The 26,471-nt window shown below is 45.2% G+C and overlaps 1 protein-coding gene across 5 annotated transcripts in view; it reads left to right on the top strand.

Annotated features, from left to right (window-relative positions):
- Positions 1–26,471, top strand: part of VCL (vinculin) — a 115,318-nt gene that overhangs the window by 65,030 nt on the left and 23,817 nt on the right. For 3 of the 5 annotated variants that reach the window (XM_058188624.1, XM_058188627.1, XM_058188626.1), the window contains 9 exons: positions 3,929–4,051; positions 5,820–5,980; positions 12,043–12,136; positions 15,844–15,991; positions 19,939–20,092; positions 20,820–20,995; positions 24,228–24,418; positions 25,626–25,825; positions 26,291–26,419. In XM_058188624.1, the coding sequence (XP_058044607.1) occupies positions 3,929–4,051; positions 5,820–5,980; positions 12,043–12,136; positions 15,844–15,991; positions 19,939–20,092; positions 20,820–20,995; positions 24,228–24,418; positions 25,626–25,825; positions 26,291–26,419 (1,376 nt within the window). The remainder of the gene's footprint in view (positions 1–3,928; positions 4,052–5,819; positions 5,981–12,042; positions 12,137–15,843; positions 15,992–19,938; positions 20,093–20,819; positions 20,996–24,227; positions 24,419–25,625; positions 25,826–26,290; positions 26,420–26,471) is intronic. The other 2 variants (XM_058188625.1, XM_058188629.1) reach the window with 1 other exon arrangement.

Here is a 26,471-nt window from a genome sequence, read left to right as displayed (position 1 = left end):
GCCACAGGGTCAAACCCATCCCAAACAGGCTCAACAAGACGTGCCTCCTCTCCCTCGCTTGGATCATCCCAATTTCGGTCCAGACCATCCCAGAGCTGAGCGATTTTGTCGTATAGATAACCACTAAACTCCTCGGCACGTCCCTGTAACGGGTCATCCGCACCTCCTGATGAAGGAGGAGCGGGTCACCAAACAGGGCAGCCGGGCGGTTATCTGCCGACGCAATGAGGGTGGAGGCGTAGGAGCGCCTCGCCTCCCTCATTGCCACTAGGTAGGTCCTAGAATAGGACCTAACTAGTGTCCGATCAGCTTTGGAACGACTGGACCTCCAAGTGCTCTCTAGGCGTCTTCTCCGGCGTTTCATCTCTCTCAGCCCCTCGGAGAACCAAGGGGCCGGTCGAGATCTGCGCCGGGTCAGAGGCCGCAAAGGCACGACATGGTCCAAGGCCCCAGCCGCGGCCTGTTCCCAGGCCGCAACTAGTTCCTCAGTCGTGCTGGGCCAGATCCTCAGGAATGGCCCAAGCTCCGTCAGGAACCTCTCAGGGTCCATCAGGCGCCTGGGACGGAACCAACGTAGAGGCTCCGTCTCCCTGCGATGGTGGGTGGCGGTTCGGAAGTCTAGGCGAAGGAGAAAATGATCAGACCATGACATTGGTTCTGTTACTAAATCATCTAGTATCAGATCATTTAACCACTGACCAGAGATATAAATCAGGTCCAGCGTGCCTCCCCCCATGTGCGTAGGGCCATCATTTACTCGTATCAGGTCCAAGGCCGTCATGGAAGCCTGGAACTCCCGAGCTGCAGTCGATGATAAGCCAGCTGATGGCAAGTTGAAATCCCCCATAACTATAAGTCTGGGGGTCTCAACTGCCACAGTGGCAAATAACTCCAGCAGCTCGGGCAGGGCTGTGGTCACGCAGCAAGGAGCCAGGTACGTGATCAACAAGCCCAACTGATTCCTATGGCCCCACCTCACATAAAGGGATTCACAGCCGGCAATCTGAGGAACAGTGGCCTCCCTCGGCTCTAGATCTTCCTTAATGACAACCGCCACCCCTCCACCCCTACCCTGGGCCCTCGGCTGATGGAATGCTCGGAAACCTGGGGGGCATAGTTCAACGAGGGGCACCCCCCCTCTGGCCCCAACCAGGTCTCCGTAATGCCCATAAGGTCCGCGGACTCCCCCTGAATAAGATCACAGATCAAGGGGGCTTTATTTACCACGGACCGGGCATTACATAACATCAGCCGAAGATCCAGGCTCTGAGGATCACGGCCGCCCGAGGAACGGGTAGGGACTAAGGGGCCGGAGCACGTGATCGCTTTCAGACATCGCGCACGTGCTCCCCAAACTCGATACGCCCCCCCCTCCGCCATATCTGCCTCTCCCACTTACCGTACAGATTGAACCACCCTCTAGTCCTGGAACAAACCCCTCCCCCCCTGCCTTCAGACCAGATGTAGTAATGCCGCGAACTGGCACCGGGGCTGGATCCCTCCCCGACGGGTTCTCCCCCCCACCCGTCTTGTCCCTCCCCCCCTTTAAAAAACCCTTGTTTAAAAATCTATTTAAAAAACCCCATACATTCTTCTTAGCAGCATGCCACCTCTCTGGGTCCCAAAACCCTTCGTTGAGATAGGCCCTCGATAACTTGGAGGGCCATTCCTGCGAGGCGGGGGAACTCCGCAGTTGTAATAGGTCGGTGGACGAATATCTCATGAGAATGTCAAGTTCAAGACAGCAGAAAGTGTACATCCCAAGCCGGCTTTAAGTTTACATCCCAAGCCGTTTAAGAACGACTGTTGTTTCTCCTAAGCAGAATCTGCTTATAATTTATTGATTGTTTTCTATCCATCTCTTTGGGGAAAGAATGCCCAGTCTTGCCAACTAAATGCCTGGGAAACAAACTCAAAGGCCTTTGTATAGCAATGCGGAACAATCTGTTATTGAATCCTGACTCTCTGCGTAGCCACCAGGGATGGCATTGGGTTAGGGGCTAAGACCACCCACCTGCCACTAATGTTAAACAGCTCACTATTTAGAATAGAATAACAGAGTTGGAAGAGACCTTGGAGGTTTTCTAGTCCAACCCCCTGCTTAGGCAGGAAACTCTACACCACTTCAGACAAATGGTTATCCAACATCTTCTCAAAAACTTCCAGTATTGGAGCATTCACCACTTCTGGAGGCAAATTGTTCCACTGATTAATTGTTCTCACTGTCAGGAACTTTCTCCTTAGTTCTAAGTTGCTTTTCTCCTTGATTAGTTTCCATCTATTGCTTCTTGTCCTGCCCTCAGGTGCTTTGGAGAATAGGTTGACTCCCTCTTCTTTGTGGCAGCCCCTGAGATATTGGAAGACTGCTATCATGTCTCCCCTAGTCCTTCTTTCCATTAAACTAGACATACCCAGTTCTTGCAACCATTCTTCATACGTTTTAGCCTCCAGTCCCCTAATCATCTTTGTTGCTCTTCTCTGCACTCTTTTCTATAGTTTCCACATCTTTTTTATATTGTGGCAACCAAAATCTGAACACAGTATTCCAAGTGTGGCCTTACCAAGGCATTATAAAGTGGTATTAACACTTCACGTAATCTTGGAAGTAATTTTTACAACAGGGCTGTAGGAAAATTAGTGCAAATAGAGAGTAACTTGCTTAAGGGCAAGAAAGTAAGTGAATGGTAGAGGTGTTTATGGACTTCCTGGTTCTTTCTGTGATGATAGTGTTTTGTTTTTTTATTTGCATTTATATCCCACCCTTCTCCGAAGACTCAGGGCGGCTTACACTATGTTAAGCAGTGTGTTTCTCCATAGTGTGGCGATGGGAGGCACCATTTAGGCGGAAGCACTTTGCCTATGGGCAGAGACTCATCTGTTGTCCCTGACAGCGAACTATATTGCCGGGACGGACAACATCAGGGCAGACTGGCTGAGTCGGGCCTCAGTGGATCCATCAGAGTGGAAGCTCCATCCCAGCCTATTCGCAGCCCTTGTCGACCGGTTCAGCCAGCCGGTAATCGATCTTTACGCATCCCCAACGAACACTCACCTTCCCTGGTTCCTGTCACGATTCCCAGCCCCGGGAGCAGAGGGAGTGGACGCTCTGAGGACCCCATGGCCCAGGGGCCTCTTGTATGCTTTCCCTCCTCTACCATTGATCCCGGCTGTCATCAGGAAGGTGCTGTTGGAGAGGGCAGATGGATGTGGATCTGATGGATCCACTGAGGCCCGACTCAGCCAGTCTGCCCTGATGTTGTCCGTCCCGGCAATATAGTCCGCGGTCAGGGACAACAGATGAGTCTCTGCCCATTGGCAAAGTGCTTCCGCCTAAATGGCGCCTCCCATCGCCCCTATGATATATGGTATTATTTTATCTGCCTGTTCACCGCCCTGAGTCCCTCGGGAGAAGGGCGGTATAAAAATTAAATTATGATGATGATGATGATGATGATGATGATAAAGGACGTATCACGGTAAGACCAACGTCCCTTCACTGATTCATTATGTCATAATATACAGTCAACTCTGAATGAATGGATATCTGATAGCATAAGAGTTTTGTGCTATTGAAATGTGTCCCACACAAACAAAGTGTTTCTGTTTTTATTGTTTTCCTTAAACAGGCAATTAAATAAAAGCCTAAAAGGGCCATATATTGATTGCTAAATGTCCCATTGATTCACCATTGTGGGGGGTGGAATTTTGACTATAATTCAAAATATTCTCACGTTTTAGTGTTCTTTTTCAAATGGATGAAACCAGCAAAATTATGGTATATTCAGTTTTAGATTGGTCCATGATCAACAGGGACAATTTTCCCTGAAGAGAAACAGCATTTGCAGTTGTTCTTTAATGTAATTTGCTCTTGCCTGAAATCTCAAAACATGGTTTCTTGGAGACAGCCTCTTCCATTTCCTTGGTGTAGGAATGACAAAGATGGCCAAGATGATTGATGAGCGGCAGCAAGAACTGACTCATCAGGAACACCGAGTCATGCTGGTCAACTCCATGAACACAGTGAAGGAGCTCCTCCCCGTCCTTATTTCAGGTAAGCCTCGATCAAAACACGCATGGAAGCCATGGGATTACGCGAAGACATGTGCCATACGTGTGAAGCACAGGAATACGCATAGTGAAAGATGTTCAAACATAGACTCTTCTTATATGTCTGATAAACACGGTGGATAAAAATCAATGATTTCTTTTTAATAAAATCAAAAAATTGGATTTTTTAAATTTAAATTGGATTTTTTAAATTTAAATTAGATTTTTTTGATTTTTATCAAATTTATTTTAATAAAATGCTTTGGGAGTAAAAATCTATTTTAAGATAGTTTTCTATTTAAGATACATTAACAATTTAGTTTATTCAGCATGAAATGGAGCTTAAGTTATGTAGCAGGAGGCTGTATATTCTGCAATATTGGGACTGTCGGTGAGTCAACAGCGGGTCAGAGGAGGAGCCGCTGTGGAACAGAGATGACAGTTGCTCTTTAAAAAAATATGATTTAAACTGAGTTGATTTTATAATCAAGGCTTTTTACTAGTGATTTAAAAACTTGATTTAAATCAAATCCACCCTGCAGCTGATAAACCTACTGTATAACTAAATCTGTGATTTTATTTGTGTCTTGTGGGGTAGGGAAGGTCTCAGCTGACATAGCCTACATATCTCCAAATAGGGAGCTGGGCTTCCTGAGACATGTGAATGGATGGGCTATTTATATGTAGTTATATTTGAGTGGGCACTGCAGTTCAGATTAAGATCTTGCTACTGTTTGATTTTGGATCAAGTCTCTACATTTGTTGAAAAGCACAAACATTTAGCTCAAACAATAACAATAATTGTGATTAAGAAAGGAAATGTTACTTAACACCAACGGTCTGCACTTGAAATCTTGACAAGGAAGAAAATGCTCCTTCTGATTTTTTTAAAAAAGAAGAGGAATCCGCAAATGAGAATTGCACAAGCATTTTTTAAAAGACTTGAAGAATGGAATTCCGAAAGTCATAGCTCCAATAATCAACAATGTCACTAATGATGGTACTCCTATGAATAGGCCATAGAATGTCCAAAAGATGTTTTTGAAGAAATGTCAGATGTAAAACAAATTTTATCTGACAAGATAGAAATGATATCAAAAGTGGATTTACAATTGACAAGAGAATGACTTAGAACAGGATATTTCACTGGATCTACCAAAGAAAACTGGCTGAGGTTTTAAAACTTAAAAGGGAAATATAAATGACAAACCAAGAGAGTAACCTGGATATTTTTTTTTCCTATTGGATTTACAAAAGAGGCTTGTTAAAGCCTTGAAGAACTCTGCCATAGGGCAAAGAAGAAATCAAGATAAATCAAATCCTACAACAGTATTTGAATGAACTAAAGATTAAGTCTATTAGAAGTAAAAGAAAGGGATATAAATATGGTTTATTTGATCAAGGTTAAAATAAGATGTTACTTTTGGCTACCCTTTTTGGGCCTTCTGCTGACATCAGGACTAAAAATGATTTCTGGATTTGTTTATAGGTAAAGAATTATGGGGTATGGGATAAAGAGATAAATGTAACTTTGGAGGGGTGAAGAGTAACTACAATTGTTTAAATTGTGATGAAGGTTGGAAGTCACTTCTTTTCTCTTTATGCTTTCTAAGCTGTTTTCTTCTTTTTTCTTTCCTTAAGTTTGTATCATATTCTACTATTATAATCAATTTGGGGAAGTGGCCATAGAATCTCATCATTTATTTTACCCACGTTTATGTAAAAAGGACATTTCTCCTGATATCGTTTGACCCTCTGTGTCATTTCTGCAGCAATGAAGATTTTTGTAACAACTAAAAACTCTCGGAGCCAGGGAATTGAGGAAGCCTTGAAAAACCGCAAATTTACAGTGGAGAAGATGAGTACAGAAATAAATGAAATAATCCGTGTGTTGCAGCTGACTTCCTGGGATGAAGATGCTTGGGCCAGCAAGGTGGGTGTGTTCTGTCTAGGCTGAGAGTGATCTAGGACAGGGGTCTCCAACCTTGGCAACTTCAAGTCTCGCGGACTTCAACTCCCAGAATTCTCCAGCCAGCTGGCTGGGGAATTCTGGGAATTGAAGTCCGTCCGCCAGGCTTAAAGTTGCCAAGGTTGGAGATCCCTGATCTAGGATTAGACATATAAGAATATGTACCCATTTAAAAAAAAAAAATACAAGAACTAATTTACAGAGTGATGTTAGCTAATTTGATATATGATTTTACCTTTAGGATAATGCAGTTCCTTTGCCAGCAGAACATTAAATATAGTGAGAATATTTTAAAACTGCCCTGCAGATTTCCTATAATTTATCCAACAAATTGGATGGCTATTTGTTTTAAAATTGCATCTCCTGGCAGGGAAACATTCCAATAAGTAAATCAAGTATCATAATCGGAATGTTTCTCTAAACCAATGTTTTTCAACCTCACCTATTTTAAGATGTGTGGACTTGGGGACATCCCAAGGGCATATTGGGGGTTGAAGTTCCCACATCCAGTGGTGGGATTCAGCCGGTTTGGGCAAACCGGTAGTTAAATTGCTGGCTGGACCTGTCCTTCCCCGCCCCTTCCAGGAGTCCCCACATGCCCCATTTTGGCTTCCAGGTAAGTACAGGGAGGCCTCCTAGGCCCAAAATGAGGCACGGGGGGGGGGGACAGCGCATCCCGTGGGCCAGTTTTGCTCTCAGGGGGGGTGCAGGAGGCTGAGTGCTGCCTGTCACACACTCTTGCCCCACCCACTATGGCCACGCCCACCCAGCTGGTCATTAGGGCACAGAACCGGTTGTTAAATTATTTGAATCCCATCACTGCCCACATCCTAAAATGATTGACATGGACTTCCTTCCTGGAATTAAGTTCTGAGATGGGTACCTTAAAATACCCGCAGATTTATAACTTAAGACCTAAATTGGTTTTTAATTTTTTTTTAAATTTTGGTTGAAAGCTGCAAATTTCCAATCAGTGAAGCCCTGCAAATGTGATGGCTTCAGGAAGGAAATGATTGTTTTCAGAGACTTCTAATTATTTTAGTGGGTTGAGAACCGTAGAACTGTCAAAACAGCTCACAAGCTGTGCATTTCTATCCATTGCTGTTTATTGACGCAGTTTCCATGGAAAGATAAACTATGGTTTAGCAGAGGATGACCCTGCGGGAAGAGTTGGCCTGAAGCTCTGAACCCCTTTCTTCTGCTCTGCTGGGAAAATAAATCAACATTAAGTTTCACTTCAGGAGTAGTGTCCTAGATGTGGAGCGCTCGCCTCACAATCAGGAGGCGGTGGGTTCGATTCTAGGTAGAGACAGCTATTTCTCTCTCTCTGGGCACGCTGAGAATACATCTGCTGAACGAAACTCCACATTGGTGACAGGAAGGGCGTCTAGACTTTAAAACACTCTGCTAGCTCCATTCATGTGCCTAGACTCCATCCCGCAAGGGATTCTGAGGTTGTTAAATGAAGATGATTTAGTTTCGATTCTGCGCCTTCTGATCTCAGCATTGCTATCTGTAAACTGACTTGTAGGATTTTTTTAAAAAAATGTATCCTTTTGATTTAAGCATGCATAGATAGTTATGTAGAATTTAGTCATGCTTTGCTTCCTTGGAACTGTAATCTCCAAATCACTATTAGTACTAAATCACAAATGTGAAAAAGGGGTTGAATTCTGGCTTATTACCGTAATTAATCACTGAGCCCCTGCAGAGGGTGCCCCTTATCGCTTAGGCCTGAAGGCAGACTAGCCCACTATTAATAATAATTTCTTTCTTAGAACTACTACTTATATATCTATCTATATATATCTTTCTCCTTAATTTTCTCCTTTCCCCTCACCCTCACCTTTTAGAAGGTAAGATCTCTTCCTCAACCCACAACGGCTGCCTTTTCTACTAAAACAGAAAAGCATGACTCCGGGGGTGTTTGCTGTGTGTTGTGTAGTTTCCTGTGTGGCGAGTGTTACCTTTCAGGTAGTCCTTGACTTACAACCATTCTTTTAGTGACTGAAGTTACACCAGCACTGAAAAAAGTGACTTACAATCGTTTTTCACACTTAACGACCGTTGCAGCGTCCCCGTGGCCACGTAATCAATATTCAGGCACTTGGCAGCTGACTCACATTTGTGACGGTCACAGTGTCCCAGGATTGCCATTTGTGACCTTCCCAGTTGGTTTCCGGCAAGCGAAGTCAACGGGGGGGGGGGGGGGGGAAAGCAGGATTCACTTAACAATTGCCAAAAATGATTGCAAAATGGGCCACAGCTCACTTAACGGCCGTCTTGCTTAGCAACGGAAATGTTGGGCTCAATTCTGGTCATAGGTCAAGGACTACCTGTACTCACCTTTAAAGGCGGAGTATTTCAAGCGGTGGAAAGTCTTGCTGTGTGACGGGACTGTTTCCAAGGAGTGACAGCCGGCCTTGAAATTTGCAAGATGAGGAGATGCGAGTTGGGTTGGGGTAGCTTTCCTGACCAGGGAAGTCGGAAAATCCAGCTTTTCTAATTCCTTCCCTTGTGAACTTAACAAGCATCTTGTTCTCTAGGATGAAGTTTCACTCAACTTTTCTTTTCCTTCTGGGATAGAGTAGATTAGAGCAGGGGTCTCCAACCTTGGTCCCTTTAAGACTTGTGGACTTCAACTCCCAGAGTCCCTCAGCCAGCAAAGCTGGCTGAGGAACTCTGGGAGTTGAAGTCCACAAGTCTTAAAGGGACCAAGGTTGGAGACCCCTGGATTAGAGAGATGTTTCTGACAGGCTCGGGCAACTGTTCTTTGTAATTTTAGCTTTGTGAAAAGGGAGAAATGACCTGTTACAAACAGGTGCATGTGAAATTTGGGGATATGGCGAAAAGGGCTGTGAATTACAAAGTACATAAATGGAATTATGTGTCCTCCTGTCTCACCACACCTCCAAATGCAATGTTTCATATGCATCTGTTTGTAACAGCACCATAAGTCTAGAAAAAGAGCATTTCTTTACACACACACACACACACACACACACACACACACACACACACACACACACACACACAGAGTTTTATTGGTCGATGACCAAAATAAAATTTGTATATGTACATGTTACATGTACATCAGTACTGGAATTCAAATCCTCATGCTACTGGTTCGCTATTGGTAGCGTGTGGGCGCGCACGCTTGTTTTGCGAGTGTGGGGTGCTTCTGCGCATGCACACAGCATTTTTGATGAGGTCTAGACGGATGGGTGGAGGCTCCTGCCGCCACCGCTCCTGGTTCACCTGAAACGGGGCAGACTAGTAGAAACCCAACACTGATGTACATGTATGACCAGGCTGAGCTCGAGGGAAAGGTCAAACACCTCATCAGTCTCGAGTGTCTTTGTGCGCACAAGACATCTAAGTCCAGCCTACCTTGAATTCCCTTGGCTCTTATCTACCACTTATTTGCTTTGACTGTTAGTAGTTCAGATTCTTGTAGAGAGCATTAGCATACAATAAACTTACAGTATATCACAGAAGTGAGTACACCTCCTCACATTTTGTAAAAATTTAAATATATCTTTTCACGTAACAACACTGAAGAAATGACACTTGGCTACAATGTAAAGTAGTTCTTAAACAGGGCCCAGAGTGTCAATATTTTGTGTGGCCACCAATATTTTCCAGCACTGGACAATATTCATTTGAACAGCCTGGACTCCTGATTTCCTGCCCTTGACATGTATATGCATATGTTTGAATTTACTTGGAGTTGAACTGCAAACAAGGCAGACTCTTGTAAGGTTAGGGTTAGGGTTAGAGTGTGCAGCTATACCTTGTGAGGACAGGGATCTCCGAACTGTGAGCTCAGCCAGCTGTTTGATAAGGTCTCTTCTGGTCAATCAAAGCTGTCAGGAAGGTGACCTGTGATGGCGTCCATGCAGTGGGATCTTCTTCTTTGAGGAAGGGTTGTTTTCTCCCTGCTCTGTTCTCCCTGTGTGGGAGTAATAACTATCTGGACTCAGAAATGAGAAAGATGAATGTGAGGCTAAGGAACACTTAGAAGAGGTACACAACTGAACATCTAATCAGCAAAAGCTCTTCAGACTTCAAAGGCCCCAACTCTAACACACAGAGTTTTGAAAAGGGCTATATTTGGCAAGGTGAGGATTACAGGACCCATAACCTTGGGTTGCTTGTCAAGGGAGAGCTATGGGGTGTTCAGCTTGTCCCTTTTCACAACTGCCGTTCCTTCTTGGTTACTCATTTGATATGCAGCCCAGAGTGTCTTCCCTCATCACTATCCCCTTGAACCCAAATGATGACGGATGATGATGTAAGAAGGGTTGGAAAACCATTGGACGGAACTGCTGAAGTAATCTACAGCTCACCTCCTTGAAGAGGAGAGGAAAAAGAGCCCTTGGCCTACCTTCTGTGGGGAAGGGGAGAGTTTTGTCGAGAATCTTCTAAACCAGGGATCTCCAACCTTGGCCACTTTAAGACTTCTGGATTTCAACTCCCAGGATTCCTCAGCCAGCAAAGCAGAGCTGACTGAGGAATTCTGGGAGTTGTAGTTCACAAGACTTAAAGTGGCCAAGGTTGGAGACCCCTGTTCTAAACTGAAAAAGCTTCCCAACATCCTTTGACCATTTTTCCTTTTGGTTTCTGATACGTTTTTTATCCATTGTACGTGTTATTTGTATCAACGTCTGAGTTGTGCTAACCATTCAATATCCCCATTATATAAGATGGGCAGACATGGGACTCTGAGCCATCAATTTTCCTGTATCTGGTTGTCAAATCAAGTGGTTCAGGAGCTCCCTTTTAAAATGCAGAGGGTAAAACATGTCAATAGACTATTTTTTACATCTCATTTAAGTCTTTTCACTCTCCAAATTGCATCTTCTGGTGTGATGCAAAAGTTTGAAGAATCAACCTGGGTATCCGCTTTGGGGTTTGAGCATTAGGTGTAAGGGTGAAATGCTGCCGGTTCAGATGAGTTCGCCTGAAGCGGTAGTAAAATTTTTTTACCGGTTCGGACGAACCTGTAGTAAAAAAAATGCTACCAGTTTGGGAAAACCAGTATTTCCAACGATCAGCTGTGCTGTGCAATTTATATTCGCTAGAAAGCAGGAAATCCTGCTTTCTAGTGAATCTAAATCGTGCGGCACAGCTGTTCTCACCCTCGCTGTTCTACTTACCTTTGCAGGCTCAGAAAAGGCTTCTTAATCCTCCTTTTTCAGCATTGCGCGGTAGCGCCTACGGTGCACCTGCAGGCGAAGCGCGTATTTGATGTGCACCGCGCATGCATGCGCAAACCAACTGGTAGCAAAGCGAACCGGTAGCAGACTTCAGAGTATCAGTTAGTTATTAACTAACTTCAGTGCATTAATTAGACCCTGGTTAGGTGGTGGTGTGCTGATTGGCAAAAGAGCATTTTGTATTGGCTTTTCTGAAACTTTCCATGACAGTCCCAAATGCCGGGGGGGGGGGGACGGGGACGGGTGTTTGTAGGTACCTTCATATCGCTGATGTAGCCAGCCATAATTTTATCTGAGAAATAAGAACTAGGAAATTAGGGGCTTTTAGAAAGTTTATAATCCAGTGCTATATCTAATTAATCCATGGGGCATGATGTCGTCTTTTGTCCTCCTGTTTAATGCATTAGATACCATTAAATAAGAATAATCTCACCCTCCCATGGAGGGAATAGGCAGAGAAGTGTGCATGGGGGTGTTCTCTGTGGCTATTATTCTGTTTTCTGAGGCTAAAGATTTAACGTTTGTTCTGAATGCCATCCTATTTTTTCTCTCTCGAGTGTGTTCTGTGCTTGGAAAACAATGGATCACAATAAGGCCTTATGGGAGTGCATGTTCTATCTTATGCATTTTGAGTAACAGAAACGTGTCTGACATTCAATACGTGCGCAGCCTATTATTCCATGAGTTGCGTATCATGGGAGAGAATTGCCTGCAAACTAAGGAGTGCTTTGTATTGTACATTGCATCCATGTCTGGATTTACTAGTCATCTATGAAGATAACCTCCTATTTTCTTCTATTTTCTGTAAAGGACACGGAAGCCATGAAGAGAGCTCTAGCTTTAATCGATTCGAAGATGAACCAGGCCAAGGGATGGCTGAGGGACCCCACTGCTCCAGCAGGTAATGCGGACAGGGATCAAAATGAAATGGGGCAATATGAAAGGAAATTATTCAAGAGGGAAAAATGGAAAAAGAATGCAACCAGGACTAAATTAAACCCCTTTGCCGCGGTCCTTGTTAACTTGCGCAATGACTGATCCGGTATGGCAGGGGTGTCAAACTCGATTTCACTGAGGGCCACATCAGAGTTGTGTTTGACCTCGGTAGAGGCATGGCCGGGGTGGGTGTGGCTAGCTCAATACTACTCGTGTCGGCGCCTGTGGTGGCCTCTGCCAGCGAAAATGGGCTCCCAAGCTCTGTTTTCGGTTGAAACACTCTGTCAGTGAAAATGGAACTCAGGAAGGCCACCTGGAGGCTGTCACAGCCGAAAACAGACCTCACTGTTTCCAGGGTTGCCCAGAGGGCCAGATCCGGCCCCCGGGCCTTGAGTTTGACACCCCTACAATATGTTTTCTGTTGTCTTGTGGTGAATGGGTTGTGGATATTCTTATTCTAGCTTCTCGGTTGAGATTTGTGATCCTTCTGGTATAGTTTCTGGGGATAATCCTCCAGCATAGCTCTCAACCTTAACAGAATAACCAAGCCCCTTCCCCACAACAAGGGGGTATCCCCATGGAGGGGATGGAATGCACTGGAGAAGACTCCTTGGGCAGCAAAGATAACCAACATCTGAAGTGCATAACACCAGGCATGTCACCGGAAGGCAAAACTGCATCTCTCTTTAGCACGTCTTGAGGGAAATTCACTGGAGAAAGTAATTATGCTTGGAAGAGTTAGGGATAAGGCATAGGGCCGGGATACTTACGGGACCGTCTGCTGCTACCGAATACCTCTCACTGACCCGTGCGCTCTCACAGAGAGGGACTCCTCAGGGTGCCGTCGGCCAGACAGTGCCGGCTGGCGGCCCCCAGGAGTAGGGCCTTCTCTGTGGGGGCCCCCACCCTCTGGAACGAGCTTCCCCCAGGACTTCGCCAACTTCCCGACCTCTGAACCTTTCGCCGCGAGCTTAAGACACATCTATTTATTTGCGCAGGACTGGACTAGATTTTAAATTTGAATTGGTTTTAATGGGGATTTTATTATTTTTATTATCATTTTAATTATTCGGCCAATTATAATAAGTTTTTTAATGGATGTTTTATTTGTATTTATATGTATTTTATCTGGTTGTGAACCGCCCTGAGTCCCTAGGGAGATAGGGCGGTATAAAAATATGAAAAATAAATAAATAAATAAATAAATAAATAAATAAATAAATAAAATAAAAGGAAACCAAAGAACACCACGGCTGGACACCATCAAAGATGACACCAGCCAGAGCATAGAACAACTTAAAGAAGCAGCACATGATCGGAAGATATGGAGAGATCTGACCCATAGAATTGCCAGTTTAGTCAGACACAACTAAATGGATAATATCTTCTTGCATAATCTACCATATTGTTTGCACTATAAAAAGCACCTGACCATAAGACACACTCCTGTTTTTGTCTGTGTGTCCCATTTTTGTCCTCCGCACATCCTACTTTTGGCTTCCCTGCACCCCATTTTGGCCTTCACATGCCCCATTTTTGGCCACCACGTGTTCCATTTTTGGCCTCCGTGCGTTCTGTTTTTGGCCTCCGTGCGTCCCATTTTCATCCCTGGGCATCCCGTTTTCGGTCTCTGCGTGTCTCATTTTCAGAGGCCAAAAATGGCACGTGCGGAGGCCAAAAACGGCCAAAGGGTGTGGGTGGGCAGGGCTTCGGCAATATTCGCTCCGTAAGATGCTCAGACATTTCCACCCAATTTTGGGAGACAAAAAGGTCTCGCGTCTTATGAAGCGAAAAATAGGATAGTTTGGTTTGGTCAATAGCACCACAGTGCTTCCCCTATCAGTGACAATCCTGCAAAGTCCCATTTCTCCCCGTCCATTAAGGAATCATTGATATTTTTCCTCAAATTTATGCATGCTGGCAAAATAAAAGCCAAGATTCTTGGGATGCTGAATTATGATACACTTATTATCACATTCCTTTTTTGATGGCGTAATTGCACTCATAAACACAAGTTACTTCCTGGGGAAGCTTTTAGATTCCTTCAAGGAAGGGGAATGGCTATTAGGACTAAGTATTTTCAGAATGTATTTGTCTAAGTTTCTTTGCCCATCCCTCCACCCAGATTCTAGGCAGCTTACAGAGATTATTTTAAACACACATACACACACACACATCAAAAATTTAAATCATAATTAAAATAAAAAGCTAAAAGTGATAAAATTAAGAAAAGGAGTTGCTGTGTCTCCATCCTGAAAGGGAAGAGCTTCCAGAAAGCCATTAGAGTGAGGGCCAGAAGTACTTTAGAGCAGAATTCCCAGCATTCCTCAGCCGGGAGCATGGCTGGCTGGGGAATTCTGGGAGCTGAAATCCACAAGTCTTAAATTTGTCAAGGTTGGAGACCCCTGCAAAAGCTGCTCCAGAAGAGAGTTTGGACATCTTTGCTTATTTTGTTAAGTTATCCAAATACTTTAGCTTGTATTCTTTCTTAATTGATATTCTGGAATGGTCTCCGTTCTTGGTTATTGCATATTTATTGCTATATTAGCATAACTCATTTGTAAAGAAATACGATCCATATTTAAATAATTATACTGTATATGAGCAGAGCTCTATAATTAATTAACTCAATTTGTCTCTCCATCTTGATTTGATTATGTTGGCCCCAGAGTGTTGATCAGATTGAATAACTTCTACCATGCTATGCTATTTAGGTTAATGTAACCAACTCATTTTAACTATATATATATTAGGATGTTAATACTAGTAAAAAAATCTTGGTTCCAGATTTGCAGAATTATATTTATTTTCTTTCCCAAGTCTAACACCTAAACTTTTTTTTTAAAAAGCCCAATGGATTGTATTTGACAGGCAGCTAATGAGGACTTGGCCTGCAGGTTCCTAGTATTAGCCCCAGCAACAACTGACATGGTTGAGGTGCCAGCAGTTCATCTCCAATGCTAGAACTGGTCAAGCCAAGGATACTCCAGACCCATGATGGCGAACCTATGTCATGCATGTCCAAAGTGGCACGTGGAGCCACGTCACCTGGCATGCACGGCGTCACCCGTTCTTCTTCCAGGTTTTTGGCGCGCAAGCGCGCATGATGATCAACTGGGCTTTTTGCATGTGGCAGTGCTGGAAACTGGAAGAACTGGTCTTCCATTTTCCTGCGTGAGCATGCGCGCCGGCCAGTTGATCGTCGCATGTACATGCATGCCAGAAACCTGAAAGACTAGCTGGCCGGCACTCATGCAAGAGCTGGAAACCAGAAGTTCATTTTCTGACGCGCGCAAGCACCCTGGGCAGCTCCTCTTCCGGGTTGCGGCCCAGATGAGCGTGCGCGGTGCCGAAAAGGTTCGCAATCACTGCTCCAGGCCATTTGACTGGAGACGTGTTTTTTTTCTGCTTCATCTGCTACTGAATTTGCCGCCTATTCTTTTGGGGCAACCAGTGGGAGACTCCTCCTCGTTTCAGAGAAAGTGGATCTCGCAACTTCAGATACTGTTCATTTATCCACTTTATTGTGGGCTTTTTAAAGCAAAATCACTCTGCTTCCCTGCTTAGGTAAATTAGCTGTTCGAATTCTCAGCAGTCAGCCATTGTGAATATTGAATTAGCCCGACGATGCATCAGATATATGGCCTCTATTCACCCATTCTTGCTTCCTAGGGGACGCTGGTGAACAAGCCATAAGACAAATCCTGGACGAAGCAGGAAATGTTGGGGAATTGTGCGCAGGTAAAGAACGCCGGGAGATTCTAGGCACCTGCAAAATGTTGGGCCAGCTGACGGATCAACTAGCTGATCTTCGGGCCAGGTAACCTGCAACCAACAACTAGCAAACCTTGCCTTCCTTCCTTCCTTTTTTTTCTTTCTTTTTTTTAAAAAAATCACCCACAGGAGAGAATTTGTTTCTTATTTATTTTACCAGTGCACTAATAGTGGTGGATAAAACTTCTAACAGATTAACAGAGTTGGAAGGGACTTTATGGGTCATCTAGTCCAACCCTCCGCTCAAGCAGGAGACCCTATACCTTTTCTGACAAATGGCCCTTGTTCAAGGGGTTAGCTTTCCCGGCATTCTGCTTGTCAAATTTTCATGGGGAATTTCCATCATTTTGGAGTTGCACTAAAGCAGAGGGGCCTCCGACCGTGGCAACTTTACGACTTGTGGACTTCAACTCCCAGAATTCCTCAGCCAGCATGTGCTGGTTGAGGAATTCTGGGAGTTGAAGTCCACAAGTCGTAAAGTTGCCAAGGTTGGAGACCTCTGCAAAGCACCCTTTAATTTTATTTAAGGCATTCTTAGTGTACTTTTCCTTGTTCCTGATGTCAGCCTTGTGAGCTAATCTGGACAGGAAGTATACCCAGCAACGCTAGCTCTAAAGTTACCTTGACAGAATCTGAACGGACGTCTCCCCCTCCCCCCCTTGCTTTTATAGTCCAAGAAACTGTGCTGCCTGTTAGTTGATCGCTGCTTTGTCTTCGGCTCTTCCTCCTGTCTCCCTAAGGTTGTTTCCCCCTACAATTACACCTGCCAAGGTGATCTATACATAGAAGCGCTGGCTGCCTTAGTAGACTGGGAAGTGGGCCTTTCCAAAGTTGCATAGAGATACTCAACACAAGCCAACTAAAGTCCTTCAAAACATCCTAAACAGACCAAAAGACTCAGCAACCCCAGAAGAAAAAACAGGAACTATCTTACAACATACAATGCAAGAACTGCAACAACCACTATGTAGGACGAACAGGCTGAAGACTGGCAGAAGGCATCCACGAACACCAACTAGCAGTCAGGAGACATGACAAAGATTCTTTAATTTCACAATTTATAGACAGATTTAACCATAGTTTCAATTGGGAAAATGTGACCATCCCAGACCAAGTCAAGTCCAAAAATGCCAGGGAATTTCTAGAAGTCTGGTGTTGTGACCCAAGTAGGAAACTCAGTCAGTGTAAAAACAAACTTTATTCGAACAGCTGAGAATTACTTCATTCTCAGCGTAGTTCAACTAAACTAAAGCAAATTCCTCCCAACACAATTCCTCAGTCCTATCACCAACCTTGGTCCAATTAGGCAAACTATTAATTTGTATTAATTAAATTAATTAATTACAAAATTAATTAATTACAAAATTAAATGTTGTACCTTGATGAACGCATCTTTTCTTTTATGTACACTGAGAGCATATGCACTAAGACAAATTCCTTGTGTGTCCAATCACACTTGGCCAATAAAAAATTCTATTCTTAAAAAAAAAAAAAAACTGCCAAAGGCCTTTCTTGGCAAAAGTTCAGAAGACACCGATACAAAACAAATGCAACAAGACGAAGCTATCAACGTTGTTTTACGGCAAAGAGCCCAAATGCCATTGCTGGTCTTTTAAGCCTTATGGGAAGGGTCAATCATCTCTTGGCCCTACTCCCAAGTTGTCCTCTTTGCTTGAACTGCTCTTGCCTTCTGGCAGCTTTTCTCATGCATGCATCAGGAACAGGTTCCTCCTGTTCCTCTGCCTCACTAGCATCAGGCTCTGGAGGCTTTGGATTCCACACCTCACTCCCCGATGGCTCTGGCCCCACCTCAGCCTCTGATGCAGATCCCTCATCGGGGCCTTCCCCAGTCTCCAGGACTGGCCCACGCTCTTCCTCAGCCTCAGCGCTATCCGAATCCGTTGCCAGCTCTGCAGGCTGCAGGCGGACCACAACACCTGGCACTGATGACAAATCGGCCATCAAGAGATACCTAGACATTAACAACAACTATAGACTATGCAAAAGAGACAATCAACCAGCCCAAAGGAGAGCAGAAAGACTCCAGCATTTCTCCACCAATAGTCAGCACCCAGATCAGGATAGATTAACTCCAAGGTTAACCTCAGACCAACAATCAAGAAACTGCCAAAGAGCCAATAGCAAACAGCCCAATCAAAGAACCTCTAAGACCGTCCCCACCAACATAGACAGGCAAGCCACTAGAATATTAACTGACGGCAAACAGCACTCCCTACTAGCACTGATGATGTTACCTAGTATGGGCAATGAAACGTCTGCAAGAATACAAGCAAGCTCAGAGAGCACCCTCGTGTCAATCCTGAGCTACAATATTCTCCTTTATTAGTAGATTCTCAACTGCATACCTGAACACTTGTGTCTCATATACACCCATGCTCCAATCCTTGTGGTAGGAGGAATCTCCAAGGCTGGTTTGAGTTGAGCCCAAAACTGAAAAGGTTGAAAATGGCACTGCACAGGTTTTTTGCTTGGGTCTTGTATCATCATCCGCCTCTCATCCATTTTGAGGGGAATTATCTTGAATTCAGATTCACGAATGATACTATACTTTCATGGAAAGCCAAGGAGATGTCTCTATTATACTGTATTCTTAATGGAAGTATTCCACATGCTGTACTCTCAGTGTTTTATTGTTGTTGTGTCTTGCCCACTCTCACAGCAGCCGGGGCCTTTTTATCTGCTCCCGAACACGGAGGAATGTATGCCTCCCGGCCCCAGTCCTGGCTCCATGCCCAGACAAGCTGAAGAGGAGGGGGCACCTCCCGGTCCCCCTGGCTCCATGCCCAAGCAGGCTGCAGAGGAGGGAGCACCCCCCGGCCCCAGCCCTGGCTCCATGCCCAGGCAAATGGAGCAGCTAGACCCCTCCCCCTCCTCCACAGCATGTGAGCCTGAGGAAAGTTTATTTCCAACAGCTGCTGATTGGAGTGACCCTCGCATCAGAAGACTGGATAGGCAGAGGCAACAGAAGGAAGGGAGGGGCAGGCCTTAATGAGTGCTGAGTCATGGAGCCACACCCCATGGCCTATATAAAGGACCTGCTTTCTGGCAGTCTCTGAGTCAGGCAAAGTCGAACATATCTTGCTGAAGTCACTTTCTGGTCTGCCTGCTCTGAGGACTTTGCTAGGACTTTGGGCAGAGCTGCAGAGGCAAGCCTGATTCGGATTTCCCTGACCCGGCCGTCAGCGGAGGAGTGGGACACGACAATTGTGTGCTTAATGGTTTTATTACTGAGGAAGAGCAAGGAAGTAGTAATAATATTTTTTTGTAGATTATTTCCCCCCCAATTTTGCTATGAAGTCTGCCACGGAGAAAGCAGAAGTGTCTTAATTAAGCAAAGTCTGTTCCTCTTCCTATTGTTCCTGTTTGAACATCTTTTAATATTGGGGTTTCATGTCCACAAGAGACTGCTTAGAACATCCATGGGCCACCAGCAAGCCACAAGTTGCCCTAGATTGTTCTATTTGTGGCCCATATAACTTCCTCCGCATCCATCTTCATTCTGCTGCTAATGGAACAAAGTCAACATCTAAATCCCTGTTCTCATGACGCGTTCATAATTTCCCTTTAGATGTAAAGTCCTCAAATACAGGTATTCCTTGACTTATGACTATCGCTTAGCGACCGTTTGAAGTTGCGATTTACCCCCCTAAAACTACTTACAACCTGATTTCGGCCACATCTGCCTTGCCCACAGTCATATGATTGCATTTTGGGCAACGTTGTGCAGGTTCCTCTTGGTGCATAATTACTCTTCAGTAAGTAGCTCTGAGAAGGAAGGTCCCTAATCCAGAAGATGGGAGATAGCAGGGGGAAAATTCCATTATTTAGTTAGGGCAGGTTAGGCCTCATCTAAGCAGCCAGGGCCTATATCCCATCACTCTGGGTCCTACCTTGGCTCCGTCTGAATTCTATGTACCGAGGTCAACTGTTGCAAATATATCTGGAGATTTATATGTCTTTTTCTCGGAACAGGGGGCAAGGTGCGACCCCACTCGCCATGCAGAAAGCTCAGCAGATCGCTCAAGGGCTGGACTTACTAACCGCAAAAGTGGAAAATGCAGCTCGCAAGCTGGAGGCGATGACCAACTCTAAGCAGGCCATAGCCAAGAAGATAGATGCTGCTCAGGTACTCACAGTCTTGCCGTGAAGAGGGAAGGGTGGTGTCAACTCGCAAAGCATCCCTGGTGTGCTCTCGAATTGCCATAGATCGGGGGGATGGGAAACTGGCAAAATGGCACAGCAGCCAGAGACAGATGCACATTCCACACTTATCCCTCTCAAGGCTATATCCCAGGGTTACCTACAGCAGCCAAGGGGAGTGACCTCTACAACCTGCGAAATTGCTCCGTTGGCAAATGTGATTGATGATACAACCTGTGGGTGGGAGAAATAGGCTCATAATTGGAGCGTAAATTATGTAGGGTCAGAGCTGGCTTCATTTGGGAACTTGCCAACATGAAGCTCCTAATAAATAACTTTTATTCAAGAAATCAAAAGAAATCAAATTTGGCTTGAGATTCATGGTTTAATTAGGGCATCCGTCGGAACCCTGACAGGTGGTGGATACCCATAAAATGATTTCTGATTTCTAATGGATAATGACTTTTTGTTGCTGTAATGATTTGAGAATGATTGAATTCAACAATTGCAGATCTTACGTATTCTTCCTGTCGACTTCCTGCAAATTCCCTTTGTGCCTTTGTTTTAACCTTGAGATAGACATTGGCTACCCCCCAAAAATGTGGGCTACATTATCTGCAGTTGAATCAGTTTTTACCTGAACAGTATTTCAGTGTTAGAATGTAGGGGATTCAAAGATCACAAACTCTTGACCCCTGTTTCTCTTGATGAAGAGTTGGCTGGCAGATCCTAACGGGGGCAGCGAAGGAGAAGAACACATCCGGGGCATTATGACGGAAGCCAGGAAAATTGCAGAACTCTGCGAAGACCCCAAGGAGAGAGACGACATTTTGCGGTCCTTGGGAGAGATCTCTGCATTGACAGCTAAATTGTCCGACCTTCGAAAACAGTATGTATTGACCTCTTTTGTGGATATCTGAAAAATCTCTGTGTTTCAGTGGCCGAACTTCACCGTGTGTGTTCCATTGCTTCAAGCAGGCTTTCCTAAAACTCTTGAGAAGACTTCAATTCCCAGAATTCCCAAGCCAGCATTCTGGGCAGTCAAGTCCACCCATCTTAACAGTGGCAAACTTGGCAAACTCTGCTTTAAAGTGTTTGTGCTTTCATGTTGGGATAGCATTGGCTCTGTGTTGCTGCTGAGTAACACGTTATTTGTGGGATAAGAAGCTCTACGGCAGGGGAGTCAAACTCGATTTCATTGAGGGCTGCATTAGGGTTGTGTTTGACCTCGGGGGCCGGAGTGGGTGGCCAGGGTGGGCATGGCCAACTCGACGTCACTCATGTCAGGGTGGTGGTTTGAGTGCTCTGACAGCCAAAATGGGTTCCCGAGCTTCTTTTCCAGCTGCAGTGGCCTCCTGCAACCCTCTGCCAGCAAAAATGGAGCTTGGGACGGCTTCACACTGCTCTCCCAAGCTCCATTTTTACTGGCAGAGGCACTGTGGGCTAGTCCTTCACTGTTCCCAGGGCAGCCCCATGGGCTAGATCTAAGCACTTCTTGAGCTGGATCCAATATCTGGACCTTGAGTTTGACACCCCCTGCTCTATGGGCATATGAACAGCGGGCATTTAAGGTTCCTAGATATTTGTGACAATTCAGGGCAAGACAGGGGAGGAAGATAGCTTTCCTTCAACTTTCAAGCTATAATTCAAATCGTGGTGCCCGCTTTATGCCACCTCCTCCCTTAAGTGAGGCTGGCTATTGATTTTCCAGAAGACCCTCAAAACTTGCTTGTGCCACCAGGCTTTGGGGGGAAATCCAGGAGACTGCTGAGATATTGTTAATAACATCTGCTCTTTGCTTAGAATTTGTGCTTTTTTAGCCTGTTTTTAAAGTTTTTAAACAATAATATTAATTCCGTGTTTCCCCCAAAATAAGACCCTTTCTTATATTTTTTGAACTCTGAAATAAGCGTTGGCCTTATTTTTGGGGAGGTTTTATTATTTTGGGGTGTCTGGAGCAAGACGGGGCTCCTCTTGCCATCTTACCTGATTTCCAGCTCTGTCTCCCTAACCCTAACCAAAGGAAATGGTGGGGACCGGCTGTGCATTAAATATTTTCAGGGAGAGCTTATTTTTTGGTGAGGGCTTATTTTCAGGTAGGGCTTATTTTACCGCATGCGCTCTAAAGCCTGATTGGGCTTATTATCCAGGGAGGTCTTGTTTTCAGGGAAACATGGTACTTAAATATAAGTAATAATATCTGAATAATATTTAAGAGGTGACTGCTAGAGTTATGGCAAACTCCATTTCCCTCCCCCCTTGCTCTCTGCTCCCTACCCATCCATCATTTTGCTAACATACTGGTGTATTCTTGTTTTCTTTTTCATTGTTTATTTTATTACCATATTATTTTACTTTTGTTCTGGTTAAACTATTTTTGTTTCTTCCTTTTTATTGTTGTAGAGTAGCCCCACCGTGAGTGAGGTAGCACATAAATGTAACAAATAAATTGATAAATCAATTGCGTTTTGACTTGATGTATGCTGACTTGATGTATGTGGGATGGGCAGTTACATACATTCAATGAATGAATGAATGAATGAATGAACAATTTAGTATTTTTTGGCAGACATTTGGAGAATTGGGATAAAACTGAGATAGGTTTGCAGTTTTAGTCAGGTTCCCACTTCTTAAGCAGGGCTGAGCTGCTGGGGGTTCACAGGGGTTCGGGAGAACCTCTACCTAAGATTCTGTGCAGTTCGGAGAACCCCCAAATCCCACTCCTGGCTGGCCCCACCCTGCCCCGCCCCTCTGAGGAGTCCCCATGCAGCCCTTTTTGGATTCAGGTAAGTGCAGAGTGTGCGCAGAGGCTCATGGACGGCGAAAAACAGGCCTACTAGAAGTTCAGGAAGGATCCTGAGGCCCTCTGGGGAGGCTGTTTTGCCCTCCCAGAGGCTCAAGGAAAGTCTGAGGTCCTGGAAGGGCAAAAACACCCCCCGCCATGGTGCAGGAGGCTGACTAGGCCACGCCCACCATGGCCATGCCCACCCAGCAACTGGGAAGAGAACCCCTTGGTAAAAATTTTTGAAGCCCACCCCTGTATCGAACAAAACTCCTACCACCCACCATGAATGCTGGAACGCCCACTAGTGGGCGGTAGGGACCAGGTTGACTACCACTGGTCTAAGCGAAGTCTCCAGTCAACAGCAGCGTAAATTCAACCTTTCTTTCTTTCTTTCTTTTTTTAGTTTTATTTTTACATTCATAGCCAACAACTCATCCAATGTACAGTCATATACAATTAGTCAGGCTTGCCCAGTCACCACCCCCTCCTTTTAACTCTCTTCCCTCTTCTACCTTCTTCTACTTTCCAGACCTTCCTCCCCTTCTCTTATCTACATCCTCTCCTCCCTCCACCCTACACCTTCCTTCTCCCTCTTCTACCCTTCTTCCTTCCTCTTCTTCCTCTTCTCCCTCTTCTACCCTTCTTCCTTCCTCTTCTTCCTCTTCTCCCCCTCGTCTCCTCTTTCTTACCTCCTACTCTCTCCTCCTTTCTTTCTCCCTCCCCACCATTCTAAAATGGTGGCTGGGCAGACCCGACCCAACATTAATTATATTTATATATATCTTCAATAATCCCTGTACATTAACATCACTCCATGTTCTACCCTCATCCCCCCCAGTTCCCCTCTCTCTTACCCCGCCCCTCCGGACTTCCCAGAACAAAATGCAGGGTATCAAAACTAACAATCATAATCCAAAATAAATCTTAAATTATAATCTCTAGTCACTCCACACATAATCACACTCTCAATTCCCCTCTCCTTCAAAAATATATCTAATACAAAATATTTCCTAAATTTACTCGTATGCTATTCGATATTTTTTTAGCTGATACTTATTTTGAATATAATCAATCCACATTTTCCATTCTAAAATTTTTTGAATTCAACCTTTCTTAATGACATTTGTTTGTTTTCCCCCTGCTTAAAATGCTTTCTTCCCCTTGTAAATAAAATCTTGTATCACCACTTAACAAATCCATTGGGCATTGTTAAGTTTAATGAGTAGCAGTGCTTACGCTCATGAGTAACTGATTTACACTTCTTGCACTTAAGCTTTGCCTGCTTAATGGGCCACTTTACAAGGCTTAACTTAACAGCCTTTTCTTTTCCCAATAGTGGGAAAGGCGATTCTCCAGAAGCCCGGGCATTAGCTAAGCAAATAGCGACATCGCTTCAGAATTTGCAGTCCAAAACCAACAAGGCTGTTGCGAACAGCAGACCCGTCAAGCCAGCTGTTCATCTGGAAGGAAAGATTGAGCAAGCTCAAAGATGGATAGACAACCCTACCGTTGATGATCGGGGTGTAGGTAAGCTGTGTAAAATTCACTTCCTAAGAAAGGATGAGCAGCAAGGTCTCTATGATATTGCAATCTGGTGGCATTGGGGAAAAAAGGGAGAGGGGTTGATGGCTCAACTGTTAAAGTTGCTGAGATTGTCAGCTGGAAAGCTGATAGTCTGGATTCGAGACATGAGCACTGCATGATGGGGTGAGCTCCTGTTACTTGCCCCAGCTCCTGCCCAACTACTGTGTTTCCCTGAAAATAAGACCTGGTCTTATTTTTATTTTATGCTGCAAAAGATACATTAGAACTTTTTTGGGGGGAAACACGGTACCACAGATGGCGAGGGACTGGCCCCTGCTGACCTGGTCCTACCCAGCAGGACGCCCCATCCCCTGGCCTGCGCACAAGACGCAGCGAGCACGGGGGAGGGTGCTGTTGGTGTCTGACAGCAGCTATAGCCCGCCGGCCCCTTGGTCAGCGCTTTTGTGCATCCCGTGCAACGCAGGTGAGTCTTGAGTGCTGCGACTGCCGGGCTGACCTCCAAGCAGCAGGCAGAAGCAGAGGTGCGGGGAGGGGAGCAGGCACCTGATGCATGGCTGCCTGCCCTGTCGCGGCTATGGGCAAGCAAAGACAGACAATGGGACAGAGTGGATGGGTGGCCATGTGGCGCAGCACGTCTGGCAGGCCTGATTGCATATGCTCCCCCTTGCTCCTGCATCTCTGCCTCCTTTGCTGGCCATGCACCCCCTCCCCTGAGGGCTGATGATCTTAACTGGGGTTTATTTTTTTGGGGGGGTAGGGCTTATGAGCATCCTAAAATCATACTAGGGTTTATTTTCTGGTTGGGTCTTGTTTTTGGGAAAACATGATAGTTTGAAAGCCTGCAAATACAAGTAGGTAAATAGGTACCACTTTGGTGGGAAGATAACAGCGTTCCGTATATCTTAGTGTCTAGCCATGCTGGCTACATGACCACGGAAGTGTCTTTGGACAATGCTGGCTCTCTCAGCCCAATAACGGAGATGAGCAGCGCCTCCTAGAGTCAGGCACGACTGGACAGGGAAACCTTTACCTTTTAACATTGGAAGGGTGAGCCTTTCCTGCAACGGCCTACCATTATAACTCTTGATTTTAGTCAACCTAATTTTCCCTCTTGCACAGCTTCTTTCTCTTATCTCATCCGTGAACCAAGAGAACAGCTAACAGAAAGGTGAATTCCTTTTTAATGCAGGTCAGGCTGCCCTCCGGGGACTGGTGGCTGAAGGGCGCCGTCTTGCCAACGTCATGATGGGGCCCTACCGCCAGGAATTGCTTGCCAAGTGTGACCGGGTGGAGCAGCTCGCTGCCCAGTTGGCTGATTTGGCCGCCAGAGGGGAAGGCGACTCTCCGCAAGCCAGAGCCGTGGCTCTTCAGCTGCAGGAATCACTAAAGGTAAAGTGGTGGGAGGAAGTTGGAAGACTTTCCCAGCAGGTTTTCAACAGATTTGCCTTTTTAAACTTAGGTTGTCTAATCTGGATAGCCATCTGTCTGAAATGATATAGGGTCTCCTGCTCAAGCAGACGGTTGGATTAGAAGACCTCCAAGATCCCTTCCAACTCTGATGTTCTATGTTCTTCTTAAAAGCCTTCAGTGTTGGGAGTACCCACATTTTTTGAAAGCAAGCTGTTCCACTGGTTGATTGTCCTCACTGTCAGGAAGTTTCTCCTTAGTTCTAGATTGCTTCTCTCCTTGGTAACTTTCCATCCATTGCTCCTTGTTCTGCCTTCAAGCGCTTTAGGTTCGCCTCCTCTTCTTTGTGACAGCCCTCAAATATCGGAACATTGCTATCATGTCACCCCTAGTCCTTCTTTTCATTAGATACATCTCTCAGTGTGAAATGTCTTCATTCTTGTTAAGGATCTTAAATCAAGGATGCAAGAAGCTATGACCCAGGAAGTGTCGGAAGTGTTCAGTGATACCACGACCCCAATCAAGCTGTTGGCAGTAGCAGCCACTGCTCCTCCAGATGCACCCAACAGGGATGAGGTGAGTGGCCAGCAGAAACCCTGCTGTGAACTGATATAACTATGGTTGTTTT

Source organism: Ahaetulla prasina, chromosome 6, assembly GCF_028640845.1.
Source record: "Ahaetulla prasina isolate Xishuangbanna chromosome 6, ASM2864084v1, whole genome shotgun sequence".
Taxonomy (NCBI): domain Eukaryota; kingdom Metazoa; phylum Chordata; class Lepidosauria; order Squamata; family Colubridae; genus Ahaetulla; species Ahaetulla prasina.
This window is presented reverse-complemented; position numbering and strand designations above follow the sequence as displayed.